The sequence below is a fragment of the Syzygium oleosum genome, unplaced genomic scaffold (assembly GCF_021117445.2).
Source record: "Syzygium oleosum isolate NSW1041296 unplaced genomic scaffold, Sole_v2.1 Sole_v2.56, whole genome shotgun sequence".
NCBI lineage: Eukaryota > Viridiplantae > Streptophyta > Magnoliopsida > Myrtales > Myrtaceae > Syzygium > Syzygium oleosum.
Genome location: NW_026607540.1, coordinates 80,458 through 104,911, shown reverse-complemented (window position 1 = coordinate 104,911; position 24,454 = coordinate 80,458). Strand labels below are relative to the sequence as shown.

At 38.6% G+C, this 24,454-nt stretch overlaps 2 protein-coding genes across 3 annotated transcripts; both read left to right on the top strand.

Annotated features, from left to right (window-relative positions):
* The first annotated feature begins 509 nt into the window (after positions 1 to 509).
* On the top strand, positions 510 to 8,716 carry LOC115667727 (disease resistance protein Roq1-like). Its single transcript, XM_056307615.1, has 6 exons — positions 510 to 1,001; positions 2,407 to 3,511; positions 3,602 to 3,880; positions 5,934 to 6,788; positions 7,168 to 7,904; positions 8,071 to 8,716. The coding sequence occupies exons 1-5, from the start codon at positions 529 to 531 to the stop codon at positions 7,873 to 7,875; spliced, it is 3,420 nt and encodes a 1,139-aa protein (XP_056163590.1). The 5' UTR covers positions 510 to 528; the 3' UTR covers positions 7,876 to 7,904; positions 8,071 to 8,716.
* Positions 8,717 to 9,283: 567 nt separating this feature from the next.
* LOC130134384 (uncharacterized) lies at positions 9,284 to 16,724 on the top strand. 2 transcript variants are annotated; one of them, XR_008815662.1, is made up of 5 exons: positions 9,284 to 9,547; positions 12,180 to 12,336; positions 12,426 to 12,511; positions 15,684 to 15,784; positions 16,380 to 16,724. XR_008815662.1 is itself a non-coding variant. In XM_056307614.1 (3 exons), exons 1-3 carry the CDS (start codon positions 9,317 to 9,319, stop codon positions 12,509 to 12,511), a joined length of 474 nt encoding a protein of 157 aa, XP_056163589.1. In that variant the 5' UTR covers positions 9,284 to 9,316; the 3' UTR covers positions 12,512 to 12,624. The 2 variants fall into 2 exon arrangements, 1 of the variants encoding a protein (XP_056163589.1); XM_056307614.1 differs by lacking the exons at positions 15,684 to 15,784; positions 16,380 to 16,724 and having other exon boundaries at positions 12,426 to 12,624.
* The last annotated feature ends 7,730 nt before the right edge of the window (positions 16,725 to 24,454 follow it).

The window sequence follows — 24,454 nt, the reverse complement described above, 5'->3', positions numbered from 1 at the left end:
GCGCCGCCGTCTCGGCCGCCGCCGCCCTCGCCGGCTCGCCACCACCACCCGGCTCCCCCTTTTCCGCCTGGTCGCCGCCCCTGCTGCCGCCGGCGCCACTGTGGCCGCTGCACCCCTATTCCGGCCACCACTCCCCTCCCCTTCCTCTGTTCTCTCTCTCTGTCCCTGCTCCGACCGTCACCGCCGCTCGCCGCCGCTCGAACGCCGGAGCTGCTGCTGTCCCGGCGACGTGGCTGCTTCTGTTCCGTCCAAGTCACCGCTCGTCACCCGTCCAGCCTTCGACGTGGCTGCTTCTGTTTCCCCCCAGCCGCTCGCCGTCGCTGCCCAGCCGCGGCCGGACCTGCTGCTGTTCCGGCGAGGTCCCTGCCACTCACTGCTGCTGCTGCTTCTCACCACCGTGAACCCAGCCGCTCACCCCGCCGCCGGACCTGCTGCGTTCAATACGACCGTCAAAGGGGTGTCGCGAGCTCGTTGGGGTTCGGGGCGTGACACTAATGGTCGTCGCCGATTGTTGAACTCCATCATCTAATGGCTTCTCCCTCGATACCCAAAAAAATTTACGATGTCTTCTTGAGTTTCAGAGGCGAGGATGTCCGGAACAACTTTCTTGGTCATCTCTACACAGCTCTTGACCAGAATGGAATCTACACTTATGTTGATAATGAGGAGCTCAGGAAAGGAGAGCAAATAACGCCGGCGCTTATGAAGGCAATCGAGGAATCGCATATCGCGATCATTGTTTTCTCCGAGGATTACGCTTCCTCGTGGTGGTGTTTGGAAGAGGTGGCAAAAATCATGGACTGCAAGGAAGAAAGAGATCTCATGGTATTTCCGGTGTTTTACAAAGTGGATCCCAAAGAAGTGAGAACACCAAGAGAGAAGTACAGAGAAGCTATGCTTAAGCATGAATCCAAGTTCGGGAAGGATTCAGAGGAAGTGAAGAGATGGAAGAAAGCCCTTTATGATGCTGGTAGCTTGTCTGGGTGGCATTTGAAAGATGGGTAAGTGGAGTGGAGTCCATATTTTGTGTAAGAAGATAATTTTTACAAGTATAGAGATTGTTTGTAAAAATAAACAAATAAATCTATACACATATGATTGTAAGTATACGTATAAGTACTTCATCTCAAGAGTCCTGAAAATTCTTAAGTGGCTTCAGTTAAAGTTAGTAATTTCATATAAGAGTTGGTAAATCTGAGACTTAGTTAAAAAAGAAAAATAAAATTTGGCAAAAGAGAAGAAAGGTTAATAAATTAAAGTAAAATGAGCTTGGCAAGTAACTCAAACGAGAATTGACAATCCAAAATTAATTGACAACTTAATGGGAGAAAAGTTTGTAAGTCACTCTAATTAAGATTGGTAATCTCTAAAATTAGTTAGTAAGTAACTCAAATGAGAGTTGATAACTCAAGCGAAGTTGGGAAACTAAAAGAACATAAGTCGCTCAAGCGAAAGGTGGTAACCCAAAATAGTAGGTAAATATTTAATATGACAAATGTTGGTAAGTCAATCTAATTTATGTTGGTAATTTCATATAAAAGTTAGTAAGTTCGAGCTATAAGTTATGCAAATCAAGTTTGGTAAGTTAGTACAAAATTGGTAATTTGCAAATTATGAAAAATGTAGGTGATTTCATAAAATTGTTCGTAAGTTACTTACATGTTACGAGAAAGAAAAAGTCACTGATCTTTTCTTCACTAACAGTTTTTCGACACTTACCAACACTTACTAAAATTCACTTGCACAAAAAAAAAAAACCCCTACTTTTGGGCATGGAAGAATAGAATTTTGCCTTTGGCTTTTACTAAGCCCTGTTTCATTCGGGCAAGGTGTATTGCTCCTCTTTTTGGATCCTTGTTGCCCTCCTCAAAGTATAATAAAAGTTCTAAACGTTTTGTGTGGGCTATCTGAGTTCTTCACGTTTCATTTTGGTCTATTGAGTTCTACAGATTTTCAATTTTAGTCAACCAAGTCATAAACTCATTACTGGTTGCATTTTTGGCTAACCAAAGAATAGACACGTTGCTTTTTCCCGTAATAAAAATTGACAAGAGAACTTCATCGGCAATGACATTGTGCTTCAGGGTATTTTAATAGTTTTCGAATTGAAATCTTACCACCGTTCAAGGTCCTAAATAGCTCCTTTTGATTTAGTGTATAAATAAATCTCATATAACGGTTCAAATCATGTATAAATCAAAAGAACATAAATCACTTGGATGATTAAGTTGAACCTGAACTTGTTTTGATTGTTGTGGAGCTCTTGGAGTTCTAATTAGACTCGGTGGTATGCTGTGATTATGTGAAAATGTGATGCACTGCTTTGTCATTGTTGACTCATGATTGCCCGTTATTTGCTTATTCAAATTGCTAACATGCCACAACTTATTTTTCCATTTTTGTCAGAGATGAGTCAAAGCTTATACAAACAATTGTGACGGAGATCTCCACTCACCTAGACCGAACACCTTTGCATGTTGCTAAGCATCCAGTTGGGATAGATTCCCAAGTGGTTAAGCTAAAATCAATGTTAAACCTTGAGTCTAATGATGGTGTTCTCATGGTGGGATTATGGGGACAGGGAGGCATAGGGAAGACAGCTTTAGCAAAAGCCCTTTACAATGCTATTCATAGACAATTCCAGGGATCGTGCTTTTTGGCAGATGTTCGAGAAACTTCAAAAGATTGCAAGGATTTAGTTAGTTTGCAAAAAAAAATACTATCCGACGTATTATTGCCGAAAAGATTAGTATTGTCCAATGTCCATGGAGGTATTAATCTAGTACGAGATAGACTTTGTCGCAAAAAAGTTCTCCTCATCCTTGATGATGTGGATGACTCGCGCCAGTTAAATGCTTTAGCAGGAGAAGGCAATTGGTTTGGTAATGGGAGTAGGATCATCGTTACTACAAGAGATAAACATTTGCTAACTTGTCATGGCATAGATCAAGATCATGTGTATGAAGTTCAAGCATTGGATGACAGTGAAGCTCATGAGCTGCTTAGTAAGCATGCTTTTCTAACACATCAAAAATTAAAAATCAGGACAGATTTAGTGAATAGTGTTCTGAATCATGCTAAAGGCCTTCCTTTAGCACTTGAGGTCCTGGGTTCCTTCTTATGTGGTAGAAAAGAACATGAATGGGAAAGTACACTGAAGAAGCTTTCTAGGATTCCTAACAAAACCATTAATGATGTGCTCAAAATAAGTTATGATGGACTAGAGGAAAATGAGAGGGAGATTTTTCTCCACATAGCCTGCTTCTTTAAGGGGTGGGATAGTAAATACACAGAGAAAGTGCTCGACAGTTGTGATTTTGAGACAACTATAGGATTAGAAATTCTCATTGAGAGGTCCTTGATAAGCATTGAGCGCGGAATCCTACAACTGCATGACTTGGTTCAAGTGATGGGTATGGATATTGTGAATCAAGAATGTCGAGATGATCCCAGCAGACGCAGTAGGCTGTGGCTACATGGTGATGTTCTGGATGTTTTGTCGCACGACATTGTAAGGCTTGCAAATACAATCAAAATTCTTCTCCTCATCTTTTAGTCTATTTACTATATATGCATAACCTATATGGTCTTGTATATACAGGCAGATTGTGCTATAAAAGCCATAGTGTTGGAGCCACCTGAGCTGAAAGAGATATGTATCGGTCCTAATGCTTTCACAAAAATGAGAAGGTTGAGAGTACTCATTGTGCGCAATGTGCATAATTCTTTCCAAGGTCCTATATATCTTCCTAATGAGCTTAGATGGTTTCAATGGGCTGGATGTGCTCCCTGGATTCCAGAATTTTCCTCTGGTCCAAAGAAATTAATAGGACTTCATATGATCAAGAGCAGTATCACAGTGGTGCCGCAACAATTTAAGGTGAGCATTTATCTACATAGACCCTTTTATTATCTACTTCATTTGGAAATGCATACACGTATTATATGTACTAGTACACAAAAGAAAGTGGTGTTCCTCTGTTTTAGAAACCACCTCTCTATTTTTTTTCGGTAATGACTTTAACAACTTGCTTTAGAAATAATATGCGGCAAAAAATTGCATTTGAAAAAAAAAACTCGAAACAACTTTATTAGAATATTCAATGGAAACATTTTGTTGATAAGATACACAATACAAAGAAATTTTATAAATATATGTGGAAAGAGAATGTTCAGAATTTAAAACTTTTTTATGAAGGTCATTGCATCATTAAAAGTTTCAAACACTAATGTTGAAATATGTAAGAGGTGAAATGTCCAATTTCATGTATCGGTCCACGGGTATAATACCTATAAAATAAGTAATTGAGGATAATTGATGGAGGGGGAAAATTGAAATCTCATAAAAGGAGGAGGTCATCTTTACTTCTATAGACGAAGTTCAAATACTTTATGAACCTAATATCTCTAACTAATATTCCAACATCGAATCAAATCTACCCAGTGAAGAGATTCAAAATGCAAATCTGCTAGTGTAAGCTGTGTAAGCTAATTCTATGTCAGTTGTCTACTGAAAATTGAATAATTGATCAAATAAAAGTGTGACGAACTAACCCGTTGACATGTATCTAAAAACAAAAACACCAAAGAAGTAGAGGCCACGTAGTCACCATGTGATGAGGCCTTACTCAATGCACGTACATAAACGGCCAGATTTGTCCTACATCAATAAAATTTGCTCAGTCGAAGGTTTTAATACACCATGCTGTAAAATAAGGCATTGTTGAGTGCCTAAATCAGTTCTTAAGGAGCAGTTTTTCTAAGTAGACGTAATAAAATATTCATTAGAAATTTTGCCACTTATGGCGTGTAATGCTTGCACAACTTATTCGATATAAGTGATCAAATAGGGGCTTACCACAAGCTTCTTAAAAGAAAGCCAGAGCTAGATATGAATTGAATATATGAAATTTTTTTAGTCTTCCGAATGATTTTCAAAGTTGGCTTCATCTTCTTTGCAAAACTTGAAGAAATTTTAAAATTTTATTAATTTTCGGGAAATCTCATTGTGATAGAATTTATATTCTCGACATTCATCTATTATATAGAGTCAAAGTGAAAACTGACAAAGTATTCGCTCCTGTACTTGCCACGTGACATTTCACTTTGCTTATGTGAATTCCACGTTGCATCACATGTGGCATAGTTTTTTCAAGGGGCCCGCATTCGAATGCTTGTCATATGACACTTCACTTTGCTTCTATGGTTGCCACATGGCATGACACGTGGCATATTTTTTTCATGTAGCCCACATTTGCATGCTCGTCACATGACACTTTACTTTACTTTTGTAATTGCCACATGGCATGATCTGTGTTGTAATTTTATCCAAAATTAATTTTTGTCTGCTAACAGATGGTAAATTTAGGTCATGTATACCAGTTTGGGATTTTTTGTGAGATAAAAATTACTTTAGGGTAAATGTGTAATGGTGGTATCAATTTGGGATTTTTTGTGAGATGAAAATTAATTTGGAGTAAATCAACACTAACTCAAATTTTTTTTAATGATTGTCTAACGTAATTTTAATTGTGAATATTTTTATATTGTGTATCTATATATTAATCACTTCTTTTAAATAATATCCAAACTGTAAAATGATAAGAGTGACCTTTGAAAAGTGATCATGGAAACTAAATTGCTGGGCCAAAGCTATATCGTGAGCGTGCAACATGACGTTACCTCGCACAAGCTTTACCATGTATATAAAGTGTTCAGTAATTTTGCAATACGACATATATTTACACGAAATCAGTTTATAATGACTTTGAATGACAAGTTAATTAATAGGTTAAGAAATTTACTCAGAAACTTGAATAGTAGGTTCCAAGTAGCCTAAGGATGAAAATCCTTAAAAGTGGTGAAGGTATCGTACGAATACCCTTTTTTGCCTTTTCAAAATGTTTATTGAAGTTGGTTCGTTGTATTTGCAGGACTTCCAACAATTGAAGTACATTAACTTGAGCGACTGCGAGTCGCTGGTTAGTATGCCCGACCTCTCATGTACTCCAAATCTCGAGGAATTGAATCTCTTGAATTGCAAAAACTTGGTAGAAGCACACCAGTCGATCGCGTATCATGACGTATTACAGGTGTTGAATTTAAAGGGGTGCTCTAAACTTAGTGTTTTTCCAAATGTGCTCAAGTCAAAAAATCTCCGAGCTCTTAATCTTCGTGATTGCACAAGATTTGAAAAGTTCCCTGATATTCCACATAAACTTGAAGGCTTGAAAGAGCTTTCTTTAGGAGGGACTGCGATTAAAGGACTTCCTGCATCAATAAAAAATTTTGTCTCTTTGGAGGAAATGTTCTTATATAATTGCAAGAACCTGGTAAGTCTTCCGTCCAGCATTTACGAGTTACAAAACCTTAACAGCTTGCAAGTTGAGTGTTGCACAAATTTAATTGGGTTTCCAAAGTATGAGGATTCAACTGATCCGTGCATGAAGACCGGACTTCCAAATTTACTCTGGTTAGACCTTGCGGGATGTAATCTGTCTGAAGTAGAGTTTCTTGAGAATCTTTCCTGTTTTCCCTTATTGAGGCAAATAGTTCTATCGGGTAACAATATTATTAGCCTTCCTACATCCATCAATAAGCGTGATCAGTTGATCGAATTGATAGTTACAAATTGCCATCAATTACAAGAGATTCCCGGGCTTCCACCATTATTGCATAATCTTTATGCGGAGGGTTGCGAATCTCTGCCAAGAACTGGAGATTTACCTTCATTTCAAGATTTTGTCCATAGATGGTTGACCACGGCTGATATTTATTCACTTGACCCGGTTAGACTCTCTCTCTCTCTCACACATACACACACTCACACGCACACACATCGATGTAGAGTATATGCTGGATTCAATGTGTGCTTGTATATTGCAATAGCAGAAATTGCAAAAATGGAGGCTTCAGAAAAGCAAACAAATATAAAGTGATTTTGCACATATATGCATGTAATGGAGTTGGTTACCGCAGTTTCATGGGAATGATTTCTGTCATGAGACTTGTGTGTTAACGCAAGCAAGGAGATGGATCTCTACTCATTTATAGAGCTTAGTTCGAAGTGGAATTTACTAAGATTATTTGCTAAACTCAATTTGGATTCTTTTATTTGGGTACTAATAATAAACTTGAATACTTTCTAACGGTCTCTCTTTATAACAGATTCATCCTGATTTCGTAACTATTCTCCCTAGAGGAGAGATGCCAGAGTGGGTCCTGCCTGCTAAAGAGGGTTCCATATCTTTCATGGCTTCAGAGGACTTGTATAACAAGTTCCTTGGATTGGCTCTGTGTGTTGTTGTTGGTGACGATGAACAAAAGGAGGAAATCTCGTTTGAGCTTGTATCACATGTTAATGGCGAAAGGCAGAATAGCCCTAGGTTTTCTCACTATACGTTGGATTCGGATCATATCTGGCTTGAGTATATGACACCATCTAAGCTATGGGGAGCAGTTGATTTTGGTCAAATTTATGGGAATTATGTACTATTTAGCCTTGAAGTGTCGAGTAGAGTGGTGAAAAAGTGGGGATTCCGAATAATATGCAAGCATCTAGAGGAAGGTGTAAAGATCGTGCTTCAAGATAATCAGCTAATAGATCCAGCCTTACTCTACGAGATTGTTCAGGAATCAACAGATTCGGAAGCCGAGAGTTCAGTCGTGAACGAAAATAGTTCGATCGAAATAGATTTACAGAAAGACTTGCAAGATTGTCAAATGAATACTGAGAAACAGAGTCAAATAGGCACAAAGGGAAATCATAAGCTTATTCTCACTCAAGGGATTCGAACTGAGACTATGTTGACTTCCAGTTCGACCAGCAAATATGAGCATGGTGGTGTTGGCTTGCAGCTTTTGTTGTTAGAATGATGGAAACTTGCTAAGGAACCAATTCGCAGGTAAGTGAACTCAGCTGATCTAGATTTCAATGCCTTCTTTTTGTCTTATTCTTCTTGTTCTCTATTCTCAAGAAAACTTGTAACGCGCTGTTAGTACCCACTGTTACCCGTATGTTTCTGTTCAGGTATTTTATGTGTCCATTTTAATTAGTGTTAACTTTGCTAGCTACAGCGATGGAAATGATTGGCCCTGCAGAGAGCTCTCAAGGAAAGCATGCAAAGGATGTGACTGGAGAGTTACACGAGGAGGCTTGGGCAAACAAGAAGAAGAAGATCGCACGCTCTTACGTGTGGGAAGCATGCAAGCATGGAGAGGGGTCCTGATGGATGAAGATTTGGTCAGAACATGTAAAAGAAGTGGGAAGTTATCGTGCCGTTTATCAACGCGGGACGTGCATTTGATGCCGGTGGAGGTAAAATTGGCAGAGAAGATACAACTTCCATTGGAGTATAGAAGACGAAGGCGTAATAGAAGAGAGTGACGCACGCACACAAGAATACTCTCCGTGAGTTTTATCTAATCTTTGTTTTTTCATTTTTTACTTTTTCTTTACTTGCACCTTCGCTTCTTGCCACTTTCATTTCCGTGTATTTTCTTTTCAAAATTTATTGCCTTTCAATGTAATCTCAATTCCGGTGCATCTACCTTAGTCTCACGTAGATTCATCCCTCCAAATCCTAAGCAAAACCTCAAAAAGTTTCATCCTAAGGTCACTCGGACCTCGGAGTCCTTAAGATGTAAAGCTTCTACGAGGTGTTTCCTCTCGCTGGGGAAGACAAAGATGCAGCAGGAAATAGGGGGCAGAGTGTGCGGGCACTGGCACGTTAAAATAAGAAATGCATCCGTGAAGCTATTGTCATTGTAAATCAAATAGAGAGGCCGTGGAGGCCCCTGTCGGAGCTTAGTTTCACATAGAGTCATCCCTCCATCCAAACCGCATCCGTACATTTTATACTCGAGTATGAAATCACGGAGCAATCTCTGTTGTTCTTCCATCACTCAACTATCACTGGAAACATGACTCATAAATATTATTCGAAATCTTGATCAAATCACATAGCTTCTCCGTTATGTCATTTTTCTCTAGGAACGACTTCTTGAAAACTATCAATGCTAAATTTTTCGCGAAAACAATACCAGCATATCAATATTGGTTTTCGTCTTTGTCGAGGCACCCTTCCATCATAATAGAAATATAATATATCTTTGATGATCGCTTGCTTAAAATAAACAATTACCTTTGGCTTCTTCTTTTTTGGTTCAAATCGCCTTTAATTAACCCTAGTTAGTTAACTTTATTCCCAAATAGAATTCTGTAATTCTTTCTTCTCTTTGTTCATTTTCTTTGATTTTCCCGCTGGAAGCTCCTTACCTTTTTCTCCGCCATAAAGGCAAATTTCGAACTCCACCGATGCCACTTTCAGCATCACCACCAGTGAGCTCTGACGAAATGGATGATCGCCACTTGCCAACAGAGGCGACAAACAGAAGAAGAAGAAGAAGAAGTTCCAGTAACGAAGGCGACGACGGCGACGGAGACCGGCCAGCGAAGGCGACCGAAGCCGTGGAAATTGGTGACGTAGCTTTGGGCGAACGATTCTCTCCTGAGGTTTTGGGCTTCATGCAGCTTGCTATAGATCAGGTAAGGCTGGCACATCCGGATTTTATTAAGGTGGTGTCTGGATTTTGAATTCGATTCATTTAGTTCTGCAATTGCGCGGGAACTTGAAGAATGTGGCGGTGAATTTGTTCGAGAGACACTGAATCAGTGTTTCTTCGTAAGTTTTGTCTGTGGATGCTTGATAATGAACTCATAGGTTATTGACGTTACACGCTGCAAAATCAGCGACAATCTCCGGGAGGTATAGCTTTTTTTTTGTTGTTTTCATAGGTGGCAATTTATTGAAAGAAGTAAGTGAAGTCTAGGTTCAAAGGAAAAACAAGCAAGGGAGAGTGAAATAATGTGAAGTAGGGTGTACATGGGTTGGTTCAGTCCCCTTTTTTCAGGCAAAAAACTGGGCCAATCCAGGCACTGTAGGTTGGGAGGGATGGATGGATTTGGGTGCTTTTGAGGTGTCTAGGAAATGTGGATGTGTAGTATGTACTTATCATACGGATGTGCAGCGGGTGATAGGTTTGCCAGGAGAATTGAATTCTGAGAAACTTCGATCACTGGGATAGGGCTCTGTCTCTATGTTTTATGGGGCGCTCGAGGAGGCAAAACCATAGAGGAATGAAGAAGTTGCAATGAGATGGCAAGCCGCCAGGACAGGTTGCTTGACAGTCGAGTCCTTTAACCAATTCTTGACTTTGGCAACTAGGGAGAATTGAAAACCAAATTTACTTGGAGTGTGAGAGTAATATGAACATCGGTTGTGCCCATGGATAACTGGTTAGGTGGTTATTTTCTTTATCTCTGTGGACTGTGCATATGAAAAAGAAATAATCATGAGAAACACGGAGTTTACATAAGTTATTCAGTAGAGAAGAGACAAAAGCAAGGGATACTACTTGTCGATTCTGAATTCTGAGGCCTTTGCAACAGTTTAGGATTCTGTTTTTATCCTTATGTGCCATAGCTTTTATGAAGGAAAATGATCGAGAAGCTAAAACTCCTGGATGCTTCTTGAATGTTTGAGTGAACCTATTTAATGAAGGATAAGCTTCTAAGGTACCAATGATAGGACATGCTGGAATGAGCAACATGCAGTTTCTCAAATTAGTTGCTGATTCTGCTTTGGTGTGGTTAGAGCCATATAATTTAACAGTTAGGTGGGATTTGCATCTGAAATACAGGACGAATATGTTGTAATAATCATTGTTTAGAAGTTGGTGACCAGTATATTATACAGGACCAACAGGATCCTGATTATATAGCTGTGAGACATGCATTCATTCCATTAGTAGTTGCATATTGATACTGAATATTTCTACTGTTGGACACATGATGCTGATTTCCTCTTGAATTGCTTGTATGCATGCTTGAGAGTTTCTGACTCTTATACTCATTTTTTTTTCTTCTAACAAGTAACAAAACTATTTGCTGTTCTTATATAAGGCAAAGCTTGCTTTGGACATTCTTAAAGTTCCAGTTGGGTAAAAAACTAATTTTCAGTAACCATGTGCATTTCAGATATACAACTTTATTTTCTAATTAAGATGATTAATATTTCAGTCTTAATTAGTGAATGATTTCAGATTGTACTCTTTTATTGAACAACTGTGTGATTGTTGAGGATGGGCACGTTATTGCAACAGGAAGAAACTAGACTAATGAGACATGAAATGTATGGTTTATCCACCTTGTATAAATTTAGCCAACAGCACTTTGTTATTGTTCTGTATAGATACCCTCGTATTATCCACTCGTAGTTATTGTTGATCATTATATATTTCTCCCATGACTATTACTTTAATAGATAATTAAAGAATTATCAGAACAAATATGTTAATAAGTGGGAATTTTCCATGCATTATGAGGCTGTAAATGATTTTGTTCCCATTATTCTTTCATAAAATATGACTACGGCTAACACTAGCAATTATCTGGCTTTGTTGTGCACAATTTTTTTACGTATTTCATTTCCCATTGTGCTCTGTCTGGAACCATATTATGGTCTTTATCAGCTTTTGTGAAGTTCCTAACATTGTTTCCTTAGACCATATGTTAGCTAAACTTTGGTATACTTATTAGGTATAAAAATGAAATGTGAACATTGTGTTGCCTTTTAAGATGTATGAACCTGCTTCTTGGGCACATTCTTTTCACACAATGGCCACTGTCTGCACAAATAGTTTAAGCCTGGTTTCTGGTAGAGATAATATCTTATCTAATAGTCTATTCCTGTAATCATTTATAGTTATGTGTTAACAAAACACTACTATAAATGACTTTGCGGACAGTAATAAATAGTTGATGTGAAAAATATTTAGCCCTTTTAGTATCTTGTGGAGCATAATGAAAAAACAAAGGCACCTAGCTATAGGGGTATATAAAAAATAATGTTAGAAAAGGTGGAGGTGGCCAATCCAATAAGAAGCCTCTTTTTCATGTGAGATTATCAGCAACTTCAAACGAGCAAAACTTGTTGATATCATGTAGAATATGCCTTGATCAATCCTTTATATACTCAATCAGATAACTTGTTGGAGAAAACATTTCTCATGAAATGCATTTCCTAAATTTTATGAAACTACACTAAGAGCAACTTTCTCTCTGGCAAAGCTCCTAAGTTTGGTATGCTTTCTTTATTTTTCTCCTTGCGCTTTCATAGCCAACAAGACATGTTGAGAGGGACGTTCTTGATGTTCTTCTTGAAAGCAGAGGACAGGATTTTCAGCTGCAGAAGCTGCAGAAAAGTTTTCAGCATGCTCCCTTTTATGTGGCACGTGAACCATGCATAATGTATGCAGCAGCATTATGGATCACTGGTACATCTGTTGATCATACTGAAACAATACTAAACTTTCCTAAAATTTATTTGTTCATAAATGATTACATGACTCTTAGCCACTTTTAGGTACAAAGGAAGTATATGGCCATACAAATGATAAATTTGGACGCTGTGTCTTGATGCCGTTCAAGTACCTCCGAGGCATGCATTAGGTCAGTTCCTGAACTTGCTTTTGTTGCTGATTTTGTATCTACTTAGCTCCACTTTGAAATTGTGACCTATGACAATTGACAACTCAAGCTTACTGGAGGTTTATGATTCCTTATGTTGATTATTGATCAATGCAGTTTCATAGTGATTCTGTTTGCTGTCGCACCTTGAATATTGCAACGCACAACCATGAAAATAGAAAATGTTTATGGAACTAATTATCCATCTTTTCTGTCCTTTTCCTAGTCTAAATGGAAGAAAGTGGAATTTCCCGAAGTGTCAAGTAGTCGAGTTTATATTAATTCTTTCTATCCTTGCTTTATTTCTTTTTCTTAAAATCTTTGTGACTGGTTGAACATTTTTCTTTTTTTAATTTCCCCTAAAAAATTTACAGTTCTGGGAAGCGCTACAAGTTAAGCTAACATTAGTTAGTTTTGTCCTTTTCCCTTTGCCCTTTTTTTCTTCATCTCTTCTTCCTCACTTGTTTTCACTGCAATGAGATTCTTTGATGTCTTAATGTTATCAAGTTTAAATTGGGAAATATAGTATCTTCAGAGAAGTATTATTTTTTTAACAATGAGCAAATTATGCTTTTTGATATGCCGTGGGCAATGTACTTGATCTTCTTGCATACATGAGGGCAAGTGCTTGCTAAATCGTGGTGGATGGCTTGTCTTTCCAGTATGATTTTTCATCTGTCTGAAGCTGGCATGATGTAGCATTACATGTTTGCTAAGCTTGATCAGAACTCATCAATTTTTTATTTAGACTTTGTTGACATAAAACTTAAAACGTAATGAAATAGGATCTGTTTCAATGTGATTTGAACAGTACATGAAGTAGCTAATGTAGATTATGGCATTGTCTTTCTGTTGAAGTATTAGTTTTGAAAGAAGAAGCTCAAGTACGGGGATAAGAAGCACGAGATGTACTCAAGATGCATCTAAACAAAATGCTAAGTGGAAAAAAATAAACCATGAAAACTCTTACTTTTAGAGCTTGAAATACATAGTTATTCTTCTCTTAATAATCTGATTATGAGTGAAAAGGATTGTGGGAAACATGACCTAGCTCATTACCTTTCTGAATACAACATCAAGCAAGGGGACTCATCTTGCAGATAAAGGACCACCTTGCTCAATTTCCTCTCTCTGGAGCTCAATAACTAGCCCAGATTACTGCATAGTTTCATGATAGAGAGAATGAGACTGTTATAACAGTGAGCACGGTTCCTATGCGATATTTAGAAGATGTAGCTGATGGAAACCCATCCTAGCTGGTACTAGTACACAAGTCATCCACAAATGTTCTCTCAATCAGATCACTGTTGCAAGATCTCTCTGAAGAGAAGATGCCCATCCAAATTAAAAGCCTCTAAGTATCACCCTATTTACAGCATATTGTTTGTTCTCCAAGGACATTAGGTTCCATGTCGAAGAGAAAATATAGAACGGCCCAAATGCATCGTGAAAGTAAAAAATTTTAAGCCACCTTTTATATTTGATGCAAGAATTTTGCCAAGGTCAATGCCTAGTTACTGTCAATTGAATCAAATGGTACAGTTCATAGATAATTTGCTTGCATGATTTTCCTGGACTACAGACATTTCTTTGAATTGATATTATTAAGAACAAAATGTAAACTTCCTAAACTAAACATATTCTCCTACTGGCAAATTTGTGTTTGCTTGAATGATACCTTTCTTTTGCAAATTGCTTTGTCAATTTTAGTCTGCCAAATTATCTCTAGCATGATATTTGGACATGTCTTGCAAATGGAATCTGTCTCAGGTTTCAAGCTGACGAGCTAGGTAAAAATGCAATCTCATTAGAAATATTGGCTGGTTTCCACAGAAATTTCATCTATGTTCCCCCTTTCAAGTGTCTGCCCGATTTATGAATTTCCAACTTTTTTCTTGTTTCTCTAGCTGTAATGGGAACTCTGGATCAAAGGTTTTCAAATGTTGGAGGTATAATGGCGTCAGAAGCAGTATCTCTTCTGCAAGATTTTTATGAACGAGGAAACCCTAATGGTATGAGCAGCGATCAACCACCAGTTATACCATATGTTCAAAAGAATTTTATAATACTGTAGTTATCACCTATTTACTTTAGATACCTAAGGAAAATGATAGTTCCTTTTTAATGAACCCATAGTTAACTACACATTTTAAGAGGCTTTTACGAGCATAATAGAGCAATTCTACGTTTTGAACCAAAGTTTACTTTATCAATTGATGAAGTAGAGCATTGTGCCTGCCAGCTACATCTCCCTGCAAGACCGTTCCATAGAAAGTTCTCTTCTAATAATACAATGGTCTTCCTATCACTCATCCATTTCCATATTGTTTAAGAAGAATTCTGGAAGCCTCTTTCTATTTCTACCTTTCAATCAATTCTTCCAACCAGCTAGAGAAAGAATTGTAGCTGGGTTAATGAAATTGCAATCATAGAACTAGCAGGCCATTGGTTGGATTAGAACCCATTCAGAAGTTTTCTCCAGACCGACACTAAGTATAGTTGCTTGAGTGGACTGGTGTTCAGCCATATAATGGTTGCTATAAATAGGTGTAAAATTTGCCCAGGAAACAAAAGGTAGAGTTTCAGATTCCCAATCAATTTGTTTGGCCAGATTTCAGATGCCCGGCTAATCCTATGTAGGTTTCCTCTAGACTGGGTATTTTTAACCAGATTGCCATTTGAGAAATAAAACTTCATGTCCTTGGTTAAGAAAAAAGACGAAGTGCAGCATCTTCATAGTTGAGGATCCATTGGTTAGACTCGTTTGAGATAAATATCTTCTTACTTGATCCCTATCTTGAATTACTAAAAATATACAGTTATTACTCCAGCAATTCACCAATTTGAGCTCTCTAGTTGCAAATATTTCAAGGGACTGACAGAGCACAACCTTTTCATGCCTCTGAAATAATTAGTACACTTCGGAAACAATTTACATATAGAAAAAATGGCCTTGGAATAATGTCTTTGCAATGATAAAATCAATTTGGTTTCATGTTTCTTCTCTGTTTTGTAGAAACATGTTACATGGATGTCATTTCTCTTCACCTTTCTTCCCCTCCTTTTCCGTTCATTTGCCGTTAATGACATTGTGAATCTATGATTTGTTTTAAGTATTTTATAGATATGCTGAACGCTTCTATTTGATGTTCAGCTCCAAAGCCGCACATGCCATGGGTTAATCATCAGGCTGCTTATTCAATCTGCATGCATTGATTCTTCCTGTTGAATCCTCTCATGCCTTTGCACAACTAGGTAAGACCTTCGAACGATTGAATCCTTCCTTTTATGAATATCACGTACACCATGTATAGTATTATGATGCACCTCTGCTGCATATTGAATGATCATCAGTTACTCATGCATATAACAAGTGGTCTGCATGGTGACATCAACAAGTTGATCCAACCCAAAAGCTTAAGCTGATAGGTGGAGGGTGAAGGTGAGAGGAGAGAGGAGAGAAAAGAAAGGTTGTGCGGAGAAGACACTCGTTAGGGTTTCGAGTTAGCCCGGCTCGATACCATGTTCAGAGACAAAAAAACTTAACTGAATGCTTGGCTTAGGTCAATGTGACCGCAAGCTATCTATTTATAATAAAGCAAAAAAGCCAAAATTACAATTACAATTACAATATCGCCCTTATTGCCGCCATACATTAAATAATAAAGGAAATAGACTAATATGCCCCCATCGGCCAAATACTCCCAAACAGTAATTTATAGTGATTAGCATTCTAATATATGGTCAGAGGATATAGTTAAACATCTAGCATTCTATAAAGTGTCTTCAGATGATTTAGTGCACTCTGATTAACAATGCATGTGCCGTTTACTACTTTCCCAATTTGCAGATTTTCATCAAGGGACCCCAGAAAGGAAGCATAGTGCATGTGCATATCAGTTTTTGCTCGGATGTTCATGTGTTTTACTAAAGGAACTGTGATCAAAGTCCATTTCATGATTGAACTTGTTTGCCAGATGTTTAAGATAATTTACGCCATAACCGTGTGTAGGCATCACTTTTTTTATGCTAAGTTTTTTGTCATCACACATATTCTGTAATCTAGCCTAATTTTTTGAGTTTTCAAACTTTGAGGTAACTCCAGGCATGCTATTAATGTGTCTGAGCTTCATAGTTCTGGACTATATCATGTGCTATCCCTAATAATGATAAAAGAGGTAAATGATTTACATGTGATTCACATTTGGGCAAAAAATTGTGTTGACTGGATTTAAGCTTTGTGGTTATACCAATTATGATCTAAGTATTTCAATTTATAATATTGTAGAGTATTGTCATGAACATTGTTGACTTCGCCTAGCATATTATTGTAAGAAAATCTCTGTGATTTGATCAGTGTTTTGGTTGCTTCTTCCCTAAATGTGCTTTCATTATTGTTCAATCATAAACGAGTGACCTCTTTTCTTCCGATAATAAAGTGTCGAAATTTGAGTTTTCTTTTAGGCTAGTAATGATTATATTATAGCCAAATCTAGTAAAACATTAGAAAGTGTCAAAGCATTTGCTTGAAAGACCCCCATTCTAAAACGAATAAGAAGATGGTAATTTTGGACCACAATCTGTTAGAAATTTGTAAAACACGGGGCTAGCGTTAATCGTATAATATTTTAGTTAGGGAAAAATAGGCTGTTATAAGTTCATAAAATATATGAGAATGCTATATCGCCCAAATACGGTTGTGATTACATTATCAGATTTAGCACATCTCAGTTACGATAATAATGTGATCCGCTGGTTGGTGTAGGTCGATATTTTAACATTGACCTGTGATAGATGAGCCAATTAGAATATGCTACATACATAAACTATGGTCTCCTTTCCCTCTTAATTCCATATGCTTACTGTTTATCCGTCAGAGACCTTCTAGGGGAAGAGAAGGACAGGAAGACATAGTCCTCGTATTGTATGGCTTAATTCGTATTAATCAGTTCAAAGACAATGAGTGGCTAAATTAGGTATGTGTTTTAAGGTTAGGTATTCTAAGTGCAAAATACGAGTTTTAGATATTTGAATTTCTTACATGTGGTATCAGGGCGAATGCATATACGTTTAGAATCTAATCAGTGCATAATCTTGATGCAATTACATGTATACTTCTCACATTTCAAGATTTGTGGGTGAGTTCGGGGATTTGATTCTTTTGGTTACTTATTTTCGATATTGATATGGGATCTTAGTTACCCATTCTGTGGTAAATCTTCTTTGCAAATTTCGTGCTATATTCGGTCTATGCTATGAGAAATTCAAAATTTGATGAGCATGTGAACCGTAAATGATATTTTGCAATTTGAGACGTTTGCTTATTCCATTCATTTTCTCTAGCCATGCCATTAATATAGGCAGCATACGATCTTTCAGGTAATGACCAATGGTTTCCCCACCAGGAGTACAAGCTTTTTCCTGGCAACATTGACAAGCTGATCAAAACCTCACTTTAGGTCCATAGAAGAAGTCACCTCATTGTCGCGACCTACCTCACGAGAGCCAAAACTCGATAAGGCCGGTTTAGAGATAAGTGTTCATGAAACGGTCCATATGGCACATCATAAAATATAGCTTTACCGAAGCATCGATCTTTTAATCATCCATACGACGGTCCGCATGGCACATTAGAAAAGACGGCTTACCAAAGCGCCAATCTTTTTTAGTCATCCATACGGTCTGTTTGGCACATCATAAAAGACAAGCATAAATCTTTTGGTCATCCATATGGTCCATTGATCATGAATGTGAATTTTCCCTAAATCCATACCTCGCGTGACAGCGAATCGATTATTATTATTTTTTAGGAGTCGCCACTAGCCTAGGTCGAGGGTCGGTTAGAATACCCAACCGAAACGCGAAAATTTCGTTTCGATTTCTACAAAAACCAAAGATCATGAGTTCGGGGACTAGTTTACATTAATATTTCTATTAACGCCCTTTCGGTACCGCTAAACTTATCATGATTGTTATCTAAGTTGTCATGTATTTATTTTTTACCATTTTCATGCCAAAGTCTTAGTCCACTATGTGATCATGCATCTTGTTTTTTGTGTTTTCATTTAAAATTCTAAGCTAATTCTATCTTAGTCTAGAAAAGAAATAAACAAACAATTGTATTAAAAAAGTGCGTAAAGTAAACAACCAAGATATTGAAAAGACAAAGCCAATTCTAAGTGTAACAAAATAAAACCCGCAATTCGTCGAGTGTTTATTACAACAAGAATTGAAAGCCCGAGACATATGTCGGGTAATGAATGAATTTTTACAATCGAAATGGTCGGAGAGGACATCGACCAGCACCGTACACAAGGAATTGGGTCGGAACGGACATCAACCTCCGCCGTCTTCTTGGACCTATTCTAATTCCAAAGCTAAACTAGACTAGGTACATACAAGGGAAATGAACATCATAATATTCACAAAACACACAATAATTGTCCATATAAGAGAACGAAATATGCAAGAAGATACAAAGATGCAAATGTAATCACAACAATGGCCTCGAGATCGGCCTTTGATTTAAACATACGTTGTCCTCATCTAACGACCTACCCACTCCATTTTAATGATGACTTATGTACATTAGCCACCAAGCACGTTCGTTTATAGTGACTAATGTGACATAGTCCCTAATTGGGGTTCTATGTGAAGCCATGGATATCCCCTCGAGCATACATTGGTTCTTATCATACATCTAGAAAGCACATGCATCAAGCCTAAAATAAGCATGCAAGTAAGTCACAAAGACCTTGATTCTCATCCAATCACTCAATTTAGTGAACCGACATCGGGTCACTTCATTCCATTCATCATGCATCAATTTATTAAGAGAAAGAAAAAAAAAACAGCAGAACAGGGATACAAAATGTATTCAATTGGAAAAGGACCCATGATTAAAAAGTTCTGGAAAATTTATGGTAGCTTAAGCATACAATGAGGAACAACTTTCGTAGCGAAAGTTTTCCCGAAAAATGTTCACATGATTTTATAAAAATTTGGGAACACGATTAAATGTGTCAGAAAAAGAGGATTACTGCAGTTTTTGTTGCAAAGATGAGGCCATTTGCCCTATCATTTGTTGTTCAAAAATTCTGGAATTTTGACACAAGATAGTTCAAAGAGTGTCCTACAACTTTCATTAGGGGTCTGACGTCTGATTATTTGTAGAAAAATCGATAAAAAATCAACAAGAGGTCTGACTTACATTGGACAGAACAGGGGTTCCGAATTTGCAAGTTGCTAATCCTAATGCAAACTTGTAGAAAAAATGAAAAATGTCCTAAATGGCAAGCAAATGACATGTTCCTTGTGTCTATGGAAGTTTCATAACATGTATGACGACTTACCAAGAGGGCATGAACCTGATTAAGTCCAAATTTAGGTTTGATTTTCATGAAAGCATGCCAATGCATTAACTAGTATCAAAGACATTTTATGGATGGCAAAGATGAACTAAAATGATGCATGAAATGTATGAAAATTTAACATGGATTAGGACTAGATGCAATGATAAAGAGGATGTAGTAATCTAATCCTAATTACATGAGCAAATGACCATACAAGTCCATGAATTATTAGGCATGAATTAATGTTCATGATGCATGAAATGCAATATGACAGAACGTGGTAGTATGTTTGTGTATGATTTTAACCTACCAAATGACATGCAAAACATACATGTAATACGTCAATGTGAAGCTTGAATAGCCCTTTACAAAAGTCTAGATGACTTCATATTCTAATTGTGAACAGAAAAATTCCTATAAAATTGGCAAGAGTGCTACATGAACAACCTAATCCCTAATTGACAGATTTAGGGGTTAAGGAATTTCAGTTGATTAAACACACTAATGACGAGCAATTGATGCATGGAGAGTGTCACTAGTGAGTTAACATGATGCTCTATGATGTCCATGAAGGTCACTTGAACAATTAAGTCCAATTTCACAATGAATTTTGTAGGAATGCAATTCGGATCAGTACAGGGCAGATGGAACAACCTGAGAATATGAGATGATTTCAGGTACCAAATGTTGTCTAAAAATTCTAAAAAAAATATATGACATGCATGAGACCTGAATTTACAAGTTCACGGAAGGATGCAACTCGAAAATCAATTTTCCCTGTTCTGTACAAAATAGTAAAACGTATAGTTTCAATTCGGTTACAGCAGAAAACCAATTTACTCTTGCTGCAACTTTGAAAATCGATTTCAGGTACCAAATGAACTCTGATCAGGGATATCTTTAGCATTTTAAAGACTGATTTGAGTGCTTTACAAACTTCGTTAAGGACTCTAAGCCAGAAAATGTCGATTTCAAACTCAAACGAAGATGTTTGAACAAGTCCATTTCGGATTCCAGTATAGGCAGACAAGACTTAGGGTTGAATTAAGGAATTTTCACCTATTGAATGAACTCCTAAAAATCTGAGAAAAAAGTATGTCATGATTGAGATCCTAATGAACAATTTTCGTGAAGGAAAGATCACCAAAATCAACTCACAAAAATCGGCATAAAATCAGCAAAACAATCAGACATTCAACAACAGATTTAAACATATTGCAGAAACATATTGCAGAACAGAGAGCCAAGATTTCGAAGGGATTTTGAGATAGTAAACGAACTTCGTTTTGGACGCATAATATGTCGAATCGAAGCTTAGGAAGTATAGATCAAATGTCTAGAAGGACTCGAAGCATGATTTCAACGTTTAAGACCTCGTTTCAGCGCTAACAGAATCTGTGTTCAGAGAGCAACGAAATTGACAGAACATTCTTATGCAATCATTCATCAATCAGAGCACCTCTATCTCACTAATCAACATCTAATCAGTGATTTTAGGCATATAAGGATACCTATGATTGAATCCTGGCCCCGGTTGGCTATTCCAACCTCGCCTCGTCAGATTCGAGACCGAGAAATTACCTTTTGTTGTCGTGCGAAAACACGATCAATCGATATCGATTTGTGTCGATCGATGTACGAGGCGCTCCGAGGGATCTCAGCTCACCAAGGACGGACGTCAACCACCAGAGGACACCAAGGAAGGTCCGGCGACGTCGGATCGTCGCCGGAGCAGCACCGGTTAAGAATAGGAACCAGATCGGTCTGGTTAGACCGATCTGATTTGCAGGAGGAAGATGAGCCACCAGAGCTTCTCTGGTGGCTTTCCGATGGAGTCCCGACCACAGCGAGGTCGGGGAAACGCCTGAGAAGAGATCGGTGGTGGTCGGACCGCTTCAATCAGCCGTGATCAGTAGAGGCGAGCAAATCAGCTCAGTTCGCCGATCTTGAGCCCAATCGGATGAGGGAGCCGGACGGGAAGATTGGAGACTCTTCCGGCGGTGCTCCGACCAGCGAGACGTCGAGGAGAGGGAGGCGGACGTCGGAGGAGGTGACCGGAGGGGCGGCGACGCCGGCGTGTGGCCGTGGGAAGAGAAGAAAGCGGCGGTTCGGGAGGAGGGAGAGAGAACGCGAGAAAGAGAGAGATGAGGGAGAAGAGAACGTGGGTTCTGGATTTTTCTAAAAAAATGAGACCCCCTTAGTTTTGGAGGGAAAATGGGTTATATACCCTCTTCAAGATTCAATCTCGACCGTCAGTGTGATCCGACGGTCAAGATTTATGCTTATCTTTTACTTAGAGGTTAAGCAAATACCTTATTTAACAGGTGCTAATTTGAATGGTCATAATTTAATCTCATCAACGGTCTCGATTAATTTTTGCAATTAAGGACCTAATTAGGGGTATTTTTGTAATTTCACAAAACTCGGGGACTTTTTTTGCAAAAAATAAAAATTGGAGAGTTCTCCATTCAATTTTCGCAAAATTGACTTCGGATGAGTCAAATGATATCAACCGTTCGCGAATCGTGAACGATTGATTCAAATCCCTAATTAGGGCTAAAATTGGGGTTTTCATTTCAAAGTACCGATTCACAAAATTGGTCGCACGAGTAATCTTATGATGACCTCTAGATCAAATGTTGTAAAAGGAACTAAGCTAAAATATGAACAAAATGAAAGTAATTTTGGTTTTCGCCGATTCCGAACCTATTTCCGCAATTGGGAAAAAATAGGTTCTTAATCAATTTTTGCAAAATTTTGCATGCCAAAGTCAAATTGAATGTAAAAAAAGATGATTTTTGAATTTTTGCATTTTCCGATTTTTTAGCCAAAGGTTTGACCAAAAGTCAAACCCTAGTTGACTTTTCACTAGAAGCTTGATTTTATGATCAAATCTTTGAATTTTTCTGAAATTTTCACTTCTAAAATGAAATTGAACTTGAAAGAAATCTTTTTATGCGAAAAGCCTCAATTTGACCTGGGGTTGATTTTTGCTCAAAGGGTTGATCAAAAAGTCAACTCGAAAGTCAACTGTTTGACTTTTTGGGTTTTTGCATGAAATAAATAGAAAATTATTTATAGAAGCTAGGCCAACAGACAGAATTAAAAAATGACACTTTTTGTTCAAAAAACGGGTTCCGTCGCGATCAGAAATCATAATCTCGAATTATTTACTTTTAATGACGCGTCGGCTAAAAATTAGGTGTCAACACTCATTTGTGCATACATGAAGAAGTGAATCCCCAACATATATTGTCACTTTTCTTCACAGAACCACCAAAGTAATAACTACATTTAGGCTCCGTTCGTTTGGCGAAAAATATTCTCCTTTTGGAAAATATTTTCCCGGAAGTCATTTTCCTGGAAAATATTTTCCTAACATAATTTTCCGGTGTTCGGCGACCAATATGAGAAAGTTTCGAAAAATATTTTTCGCCGGCGATCGGCGGCGGCGTAGCGGCGGCGACCGGCGGCAACATGTCGGCGATCGGCGGCCGGATCAAGGCGGGGCAGCGGCGGCGCGGCACTGGCCGGCAGCCCATGCGTTTGGCGTCCGGCTGGCGGCGCAGCGGCCGGTGACCGGCGGCCAATGTCCGGCCCGACCCGGCGGCTAACATCCGGCGACAGGCGGCGGCTGGCGGGCTGCCGGCGGCCGGCGACCGAGCGATCAACGCCGGCGGTAGCTGGCCGGCGCCGGCGGCCGACCGAACGGCGTCCGACGTCCGGCGGCCGATCGGCGCGGCCGGCGGCCGCCGGCGGCCGGCGGCCAGCGGCGTGGCGGGCCGACGGCGGCCGGCGGCCGAACGTTCTGCGGCCGGCAGCGCGGCGGCGGCCGGCGAGCGGCCCGCGGCGGCCGCGACCTTAGTGAAGAAGAAGAAGAAGAAGCTCCGGAAAATGATTTCCGCTTTTGAAGAAGCGGAAGTCATTTTCCGTAGACTTAGGCTATTTTGTGAGGGGGGGAAGGAAAATATTTTCCCACGGAAAATGTTTTCCGCCCCCCGAACACTGGAAAACCCGGAAAATATTTTCCGGGAGAACATTTTTCGCCAAACGAACGGAGCCTTACAGAAAAGCTCTCTGCAGAAGCAAAACAGAGTTTGTTGTTGCTCACAAGACCAACCCGCGGTGGTAGCATGTGCGAATCCGAGGTGACAATGTCGCCAATAATGTTCACTTTCTCACTCCTCAATTTATGGTCTCTTATTTATTAATTTTTTTTTGGGCGGGGGTGTTTCAAATGTTGTTTATTGAGATTTTAGATGTTGAGTCAATTCCATTCAACAAACTGGACACTACAAAAGACTTGTGTGCTCATAACTCATCAAAAAATAACAAATTGAACGTAGAAAGTCGACCTTTACTAATAAAGACAAGTATATAAGGGTAAGATGAAATCTTACATTCAGTTACTTCATTTTTCAAAGGCACATAAGTTGCTAATTTAACCTTTACTAATAAAGACAAGTATATAATGTTAAGGTGAAATCTTACATCCAGTTACTTCCCTTTTCAAAGCCACAGAAGTTGCAAATTAAATAGCTTGGCTAACAAGGCATTTTCCATTTACATGGAA

What these genes read in the sequence shown, in the direction of transcription:
- LOC130134384 (XM_056307614.1), top strand. Translation starts at nt 9,317, where the DNA reads ATGCCACTTTCAGCATCACCACCAGTGAGCTCTGACGAAATGGATGAT. An exon ending in TGCAGCTTGCTATAGATCAG is followed by an intron (nt 9,548 to 12,179) that starts GTAAGGCTGGCA and finishes GCGCTTTCATAG; the next exon opens with CCAACAAGACATGTTGAGAG. An exon ending in AGCAGCATTATGGATCACTG is followed by an intron (nt 12,337 to 12,425) that starts GTACATCTGTTG and finishes AGCCACTTTTAG; the next exon opens with GTACAAAGGAAGTATATGGC.
- LOC115667727 (XM_056307615.1), top strand. Translation starts at nt 529, where the DNA reads ATGGCTTCTCCCTCGATACCCAAAAAAATTTACGATGTCTTCTTGAGT. An exon ending in ATGTTTTGTCGCACGACATT is followed by an intron (nt 3,512 to 3,601) that starts GTAAGGCTTGCA and finishes TTGTATATACAG; the next exon opens with GCAGATTGTGCTATAAAAGC. An exon ending in TGGTGCCGCAACAATTTAAG is followed by an intron (nt 3,881 to 5,933) that starts GTGAGCATTTAT and finishes TTGTATTTGCAG; the next exon opens with GACTTCCAACAATTGAAGTA.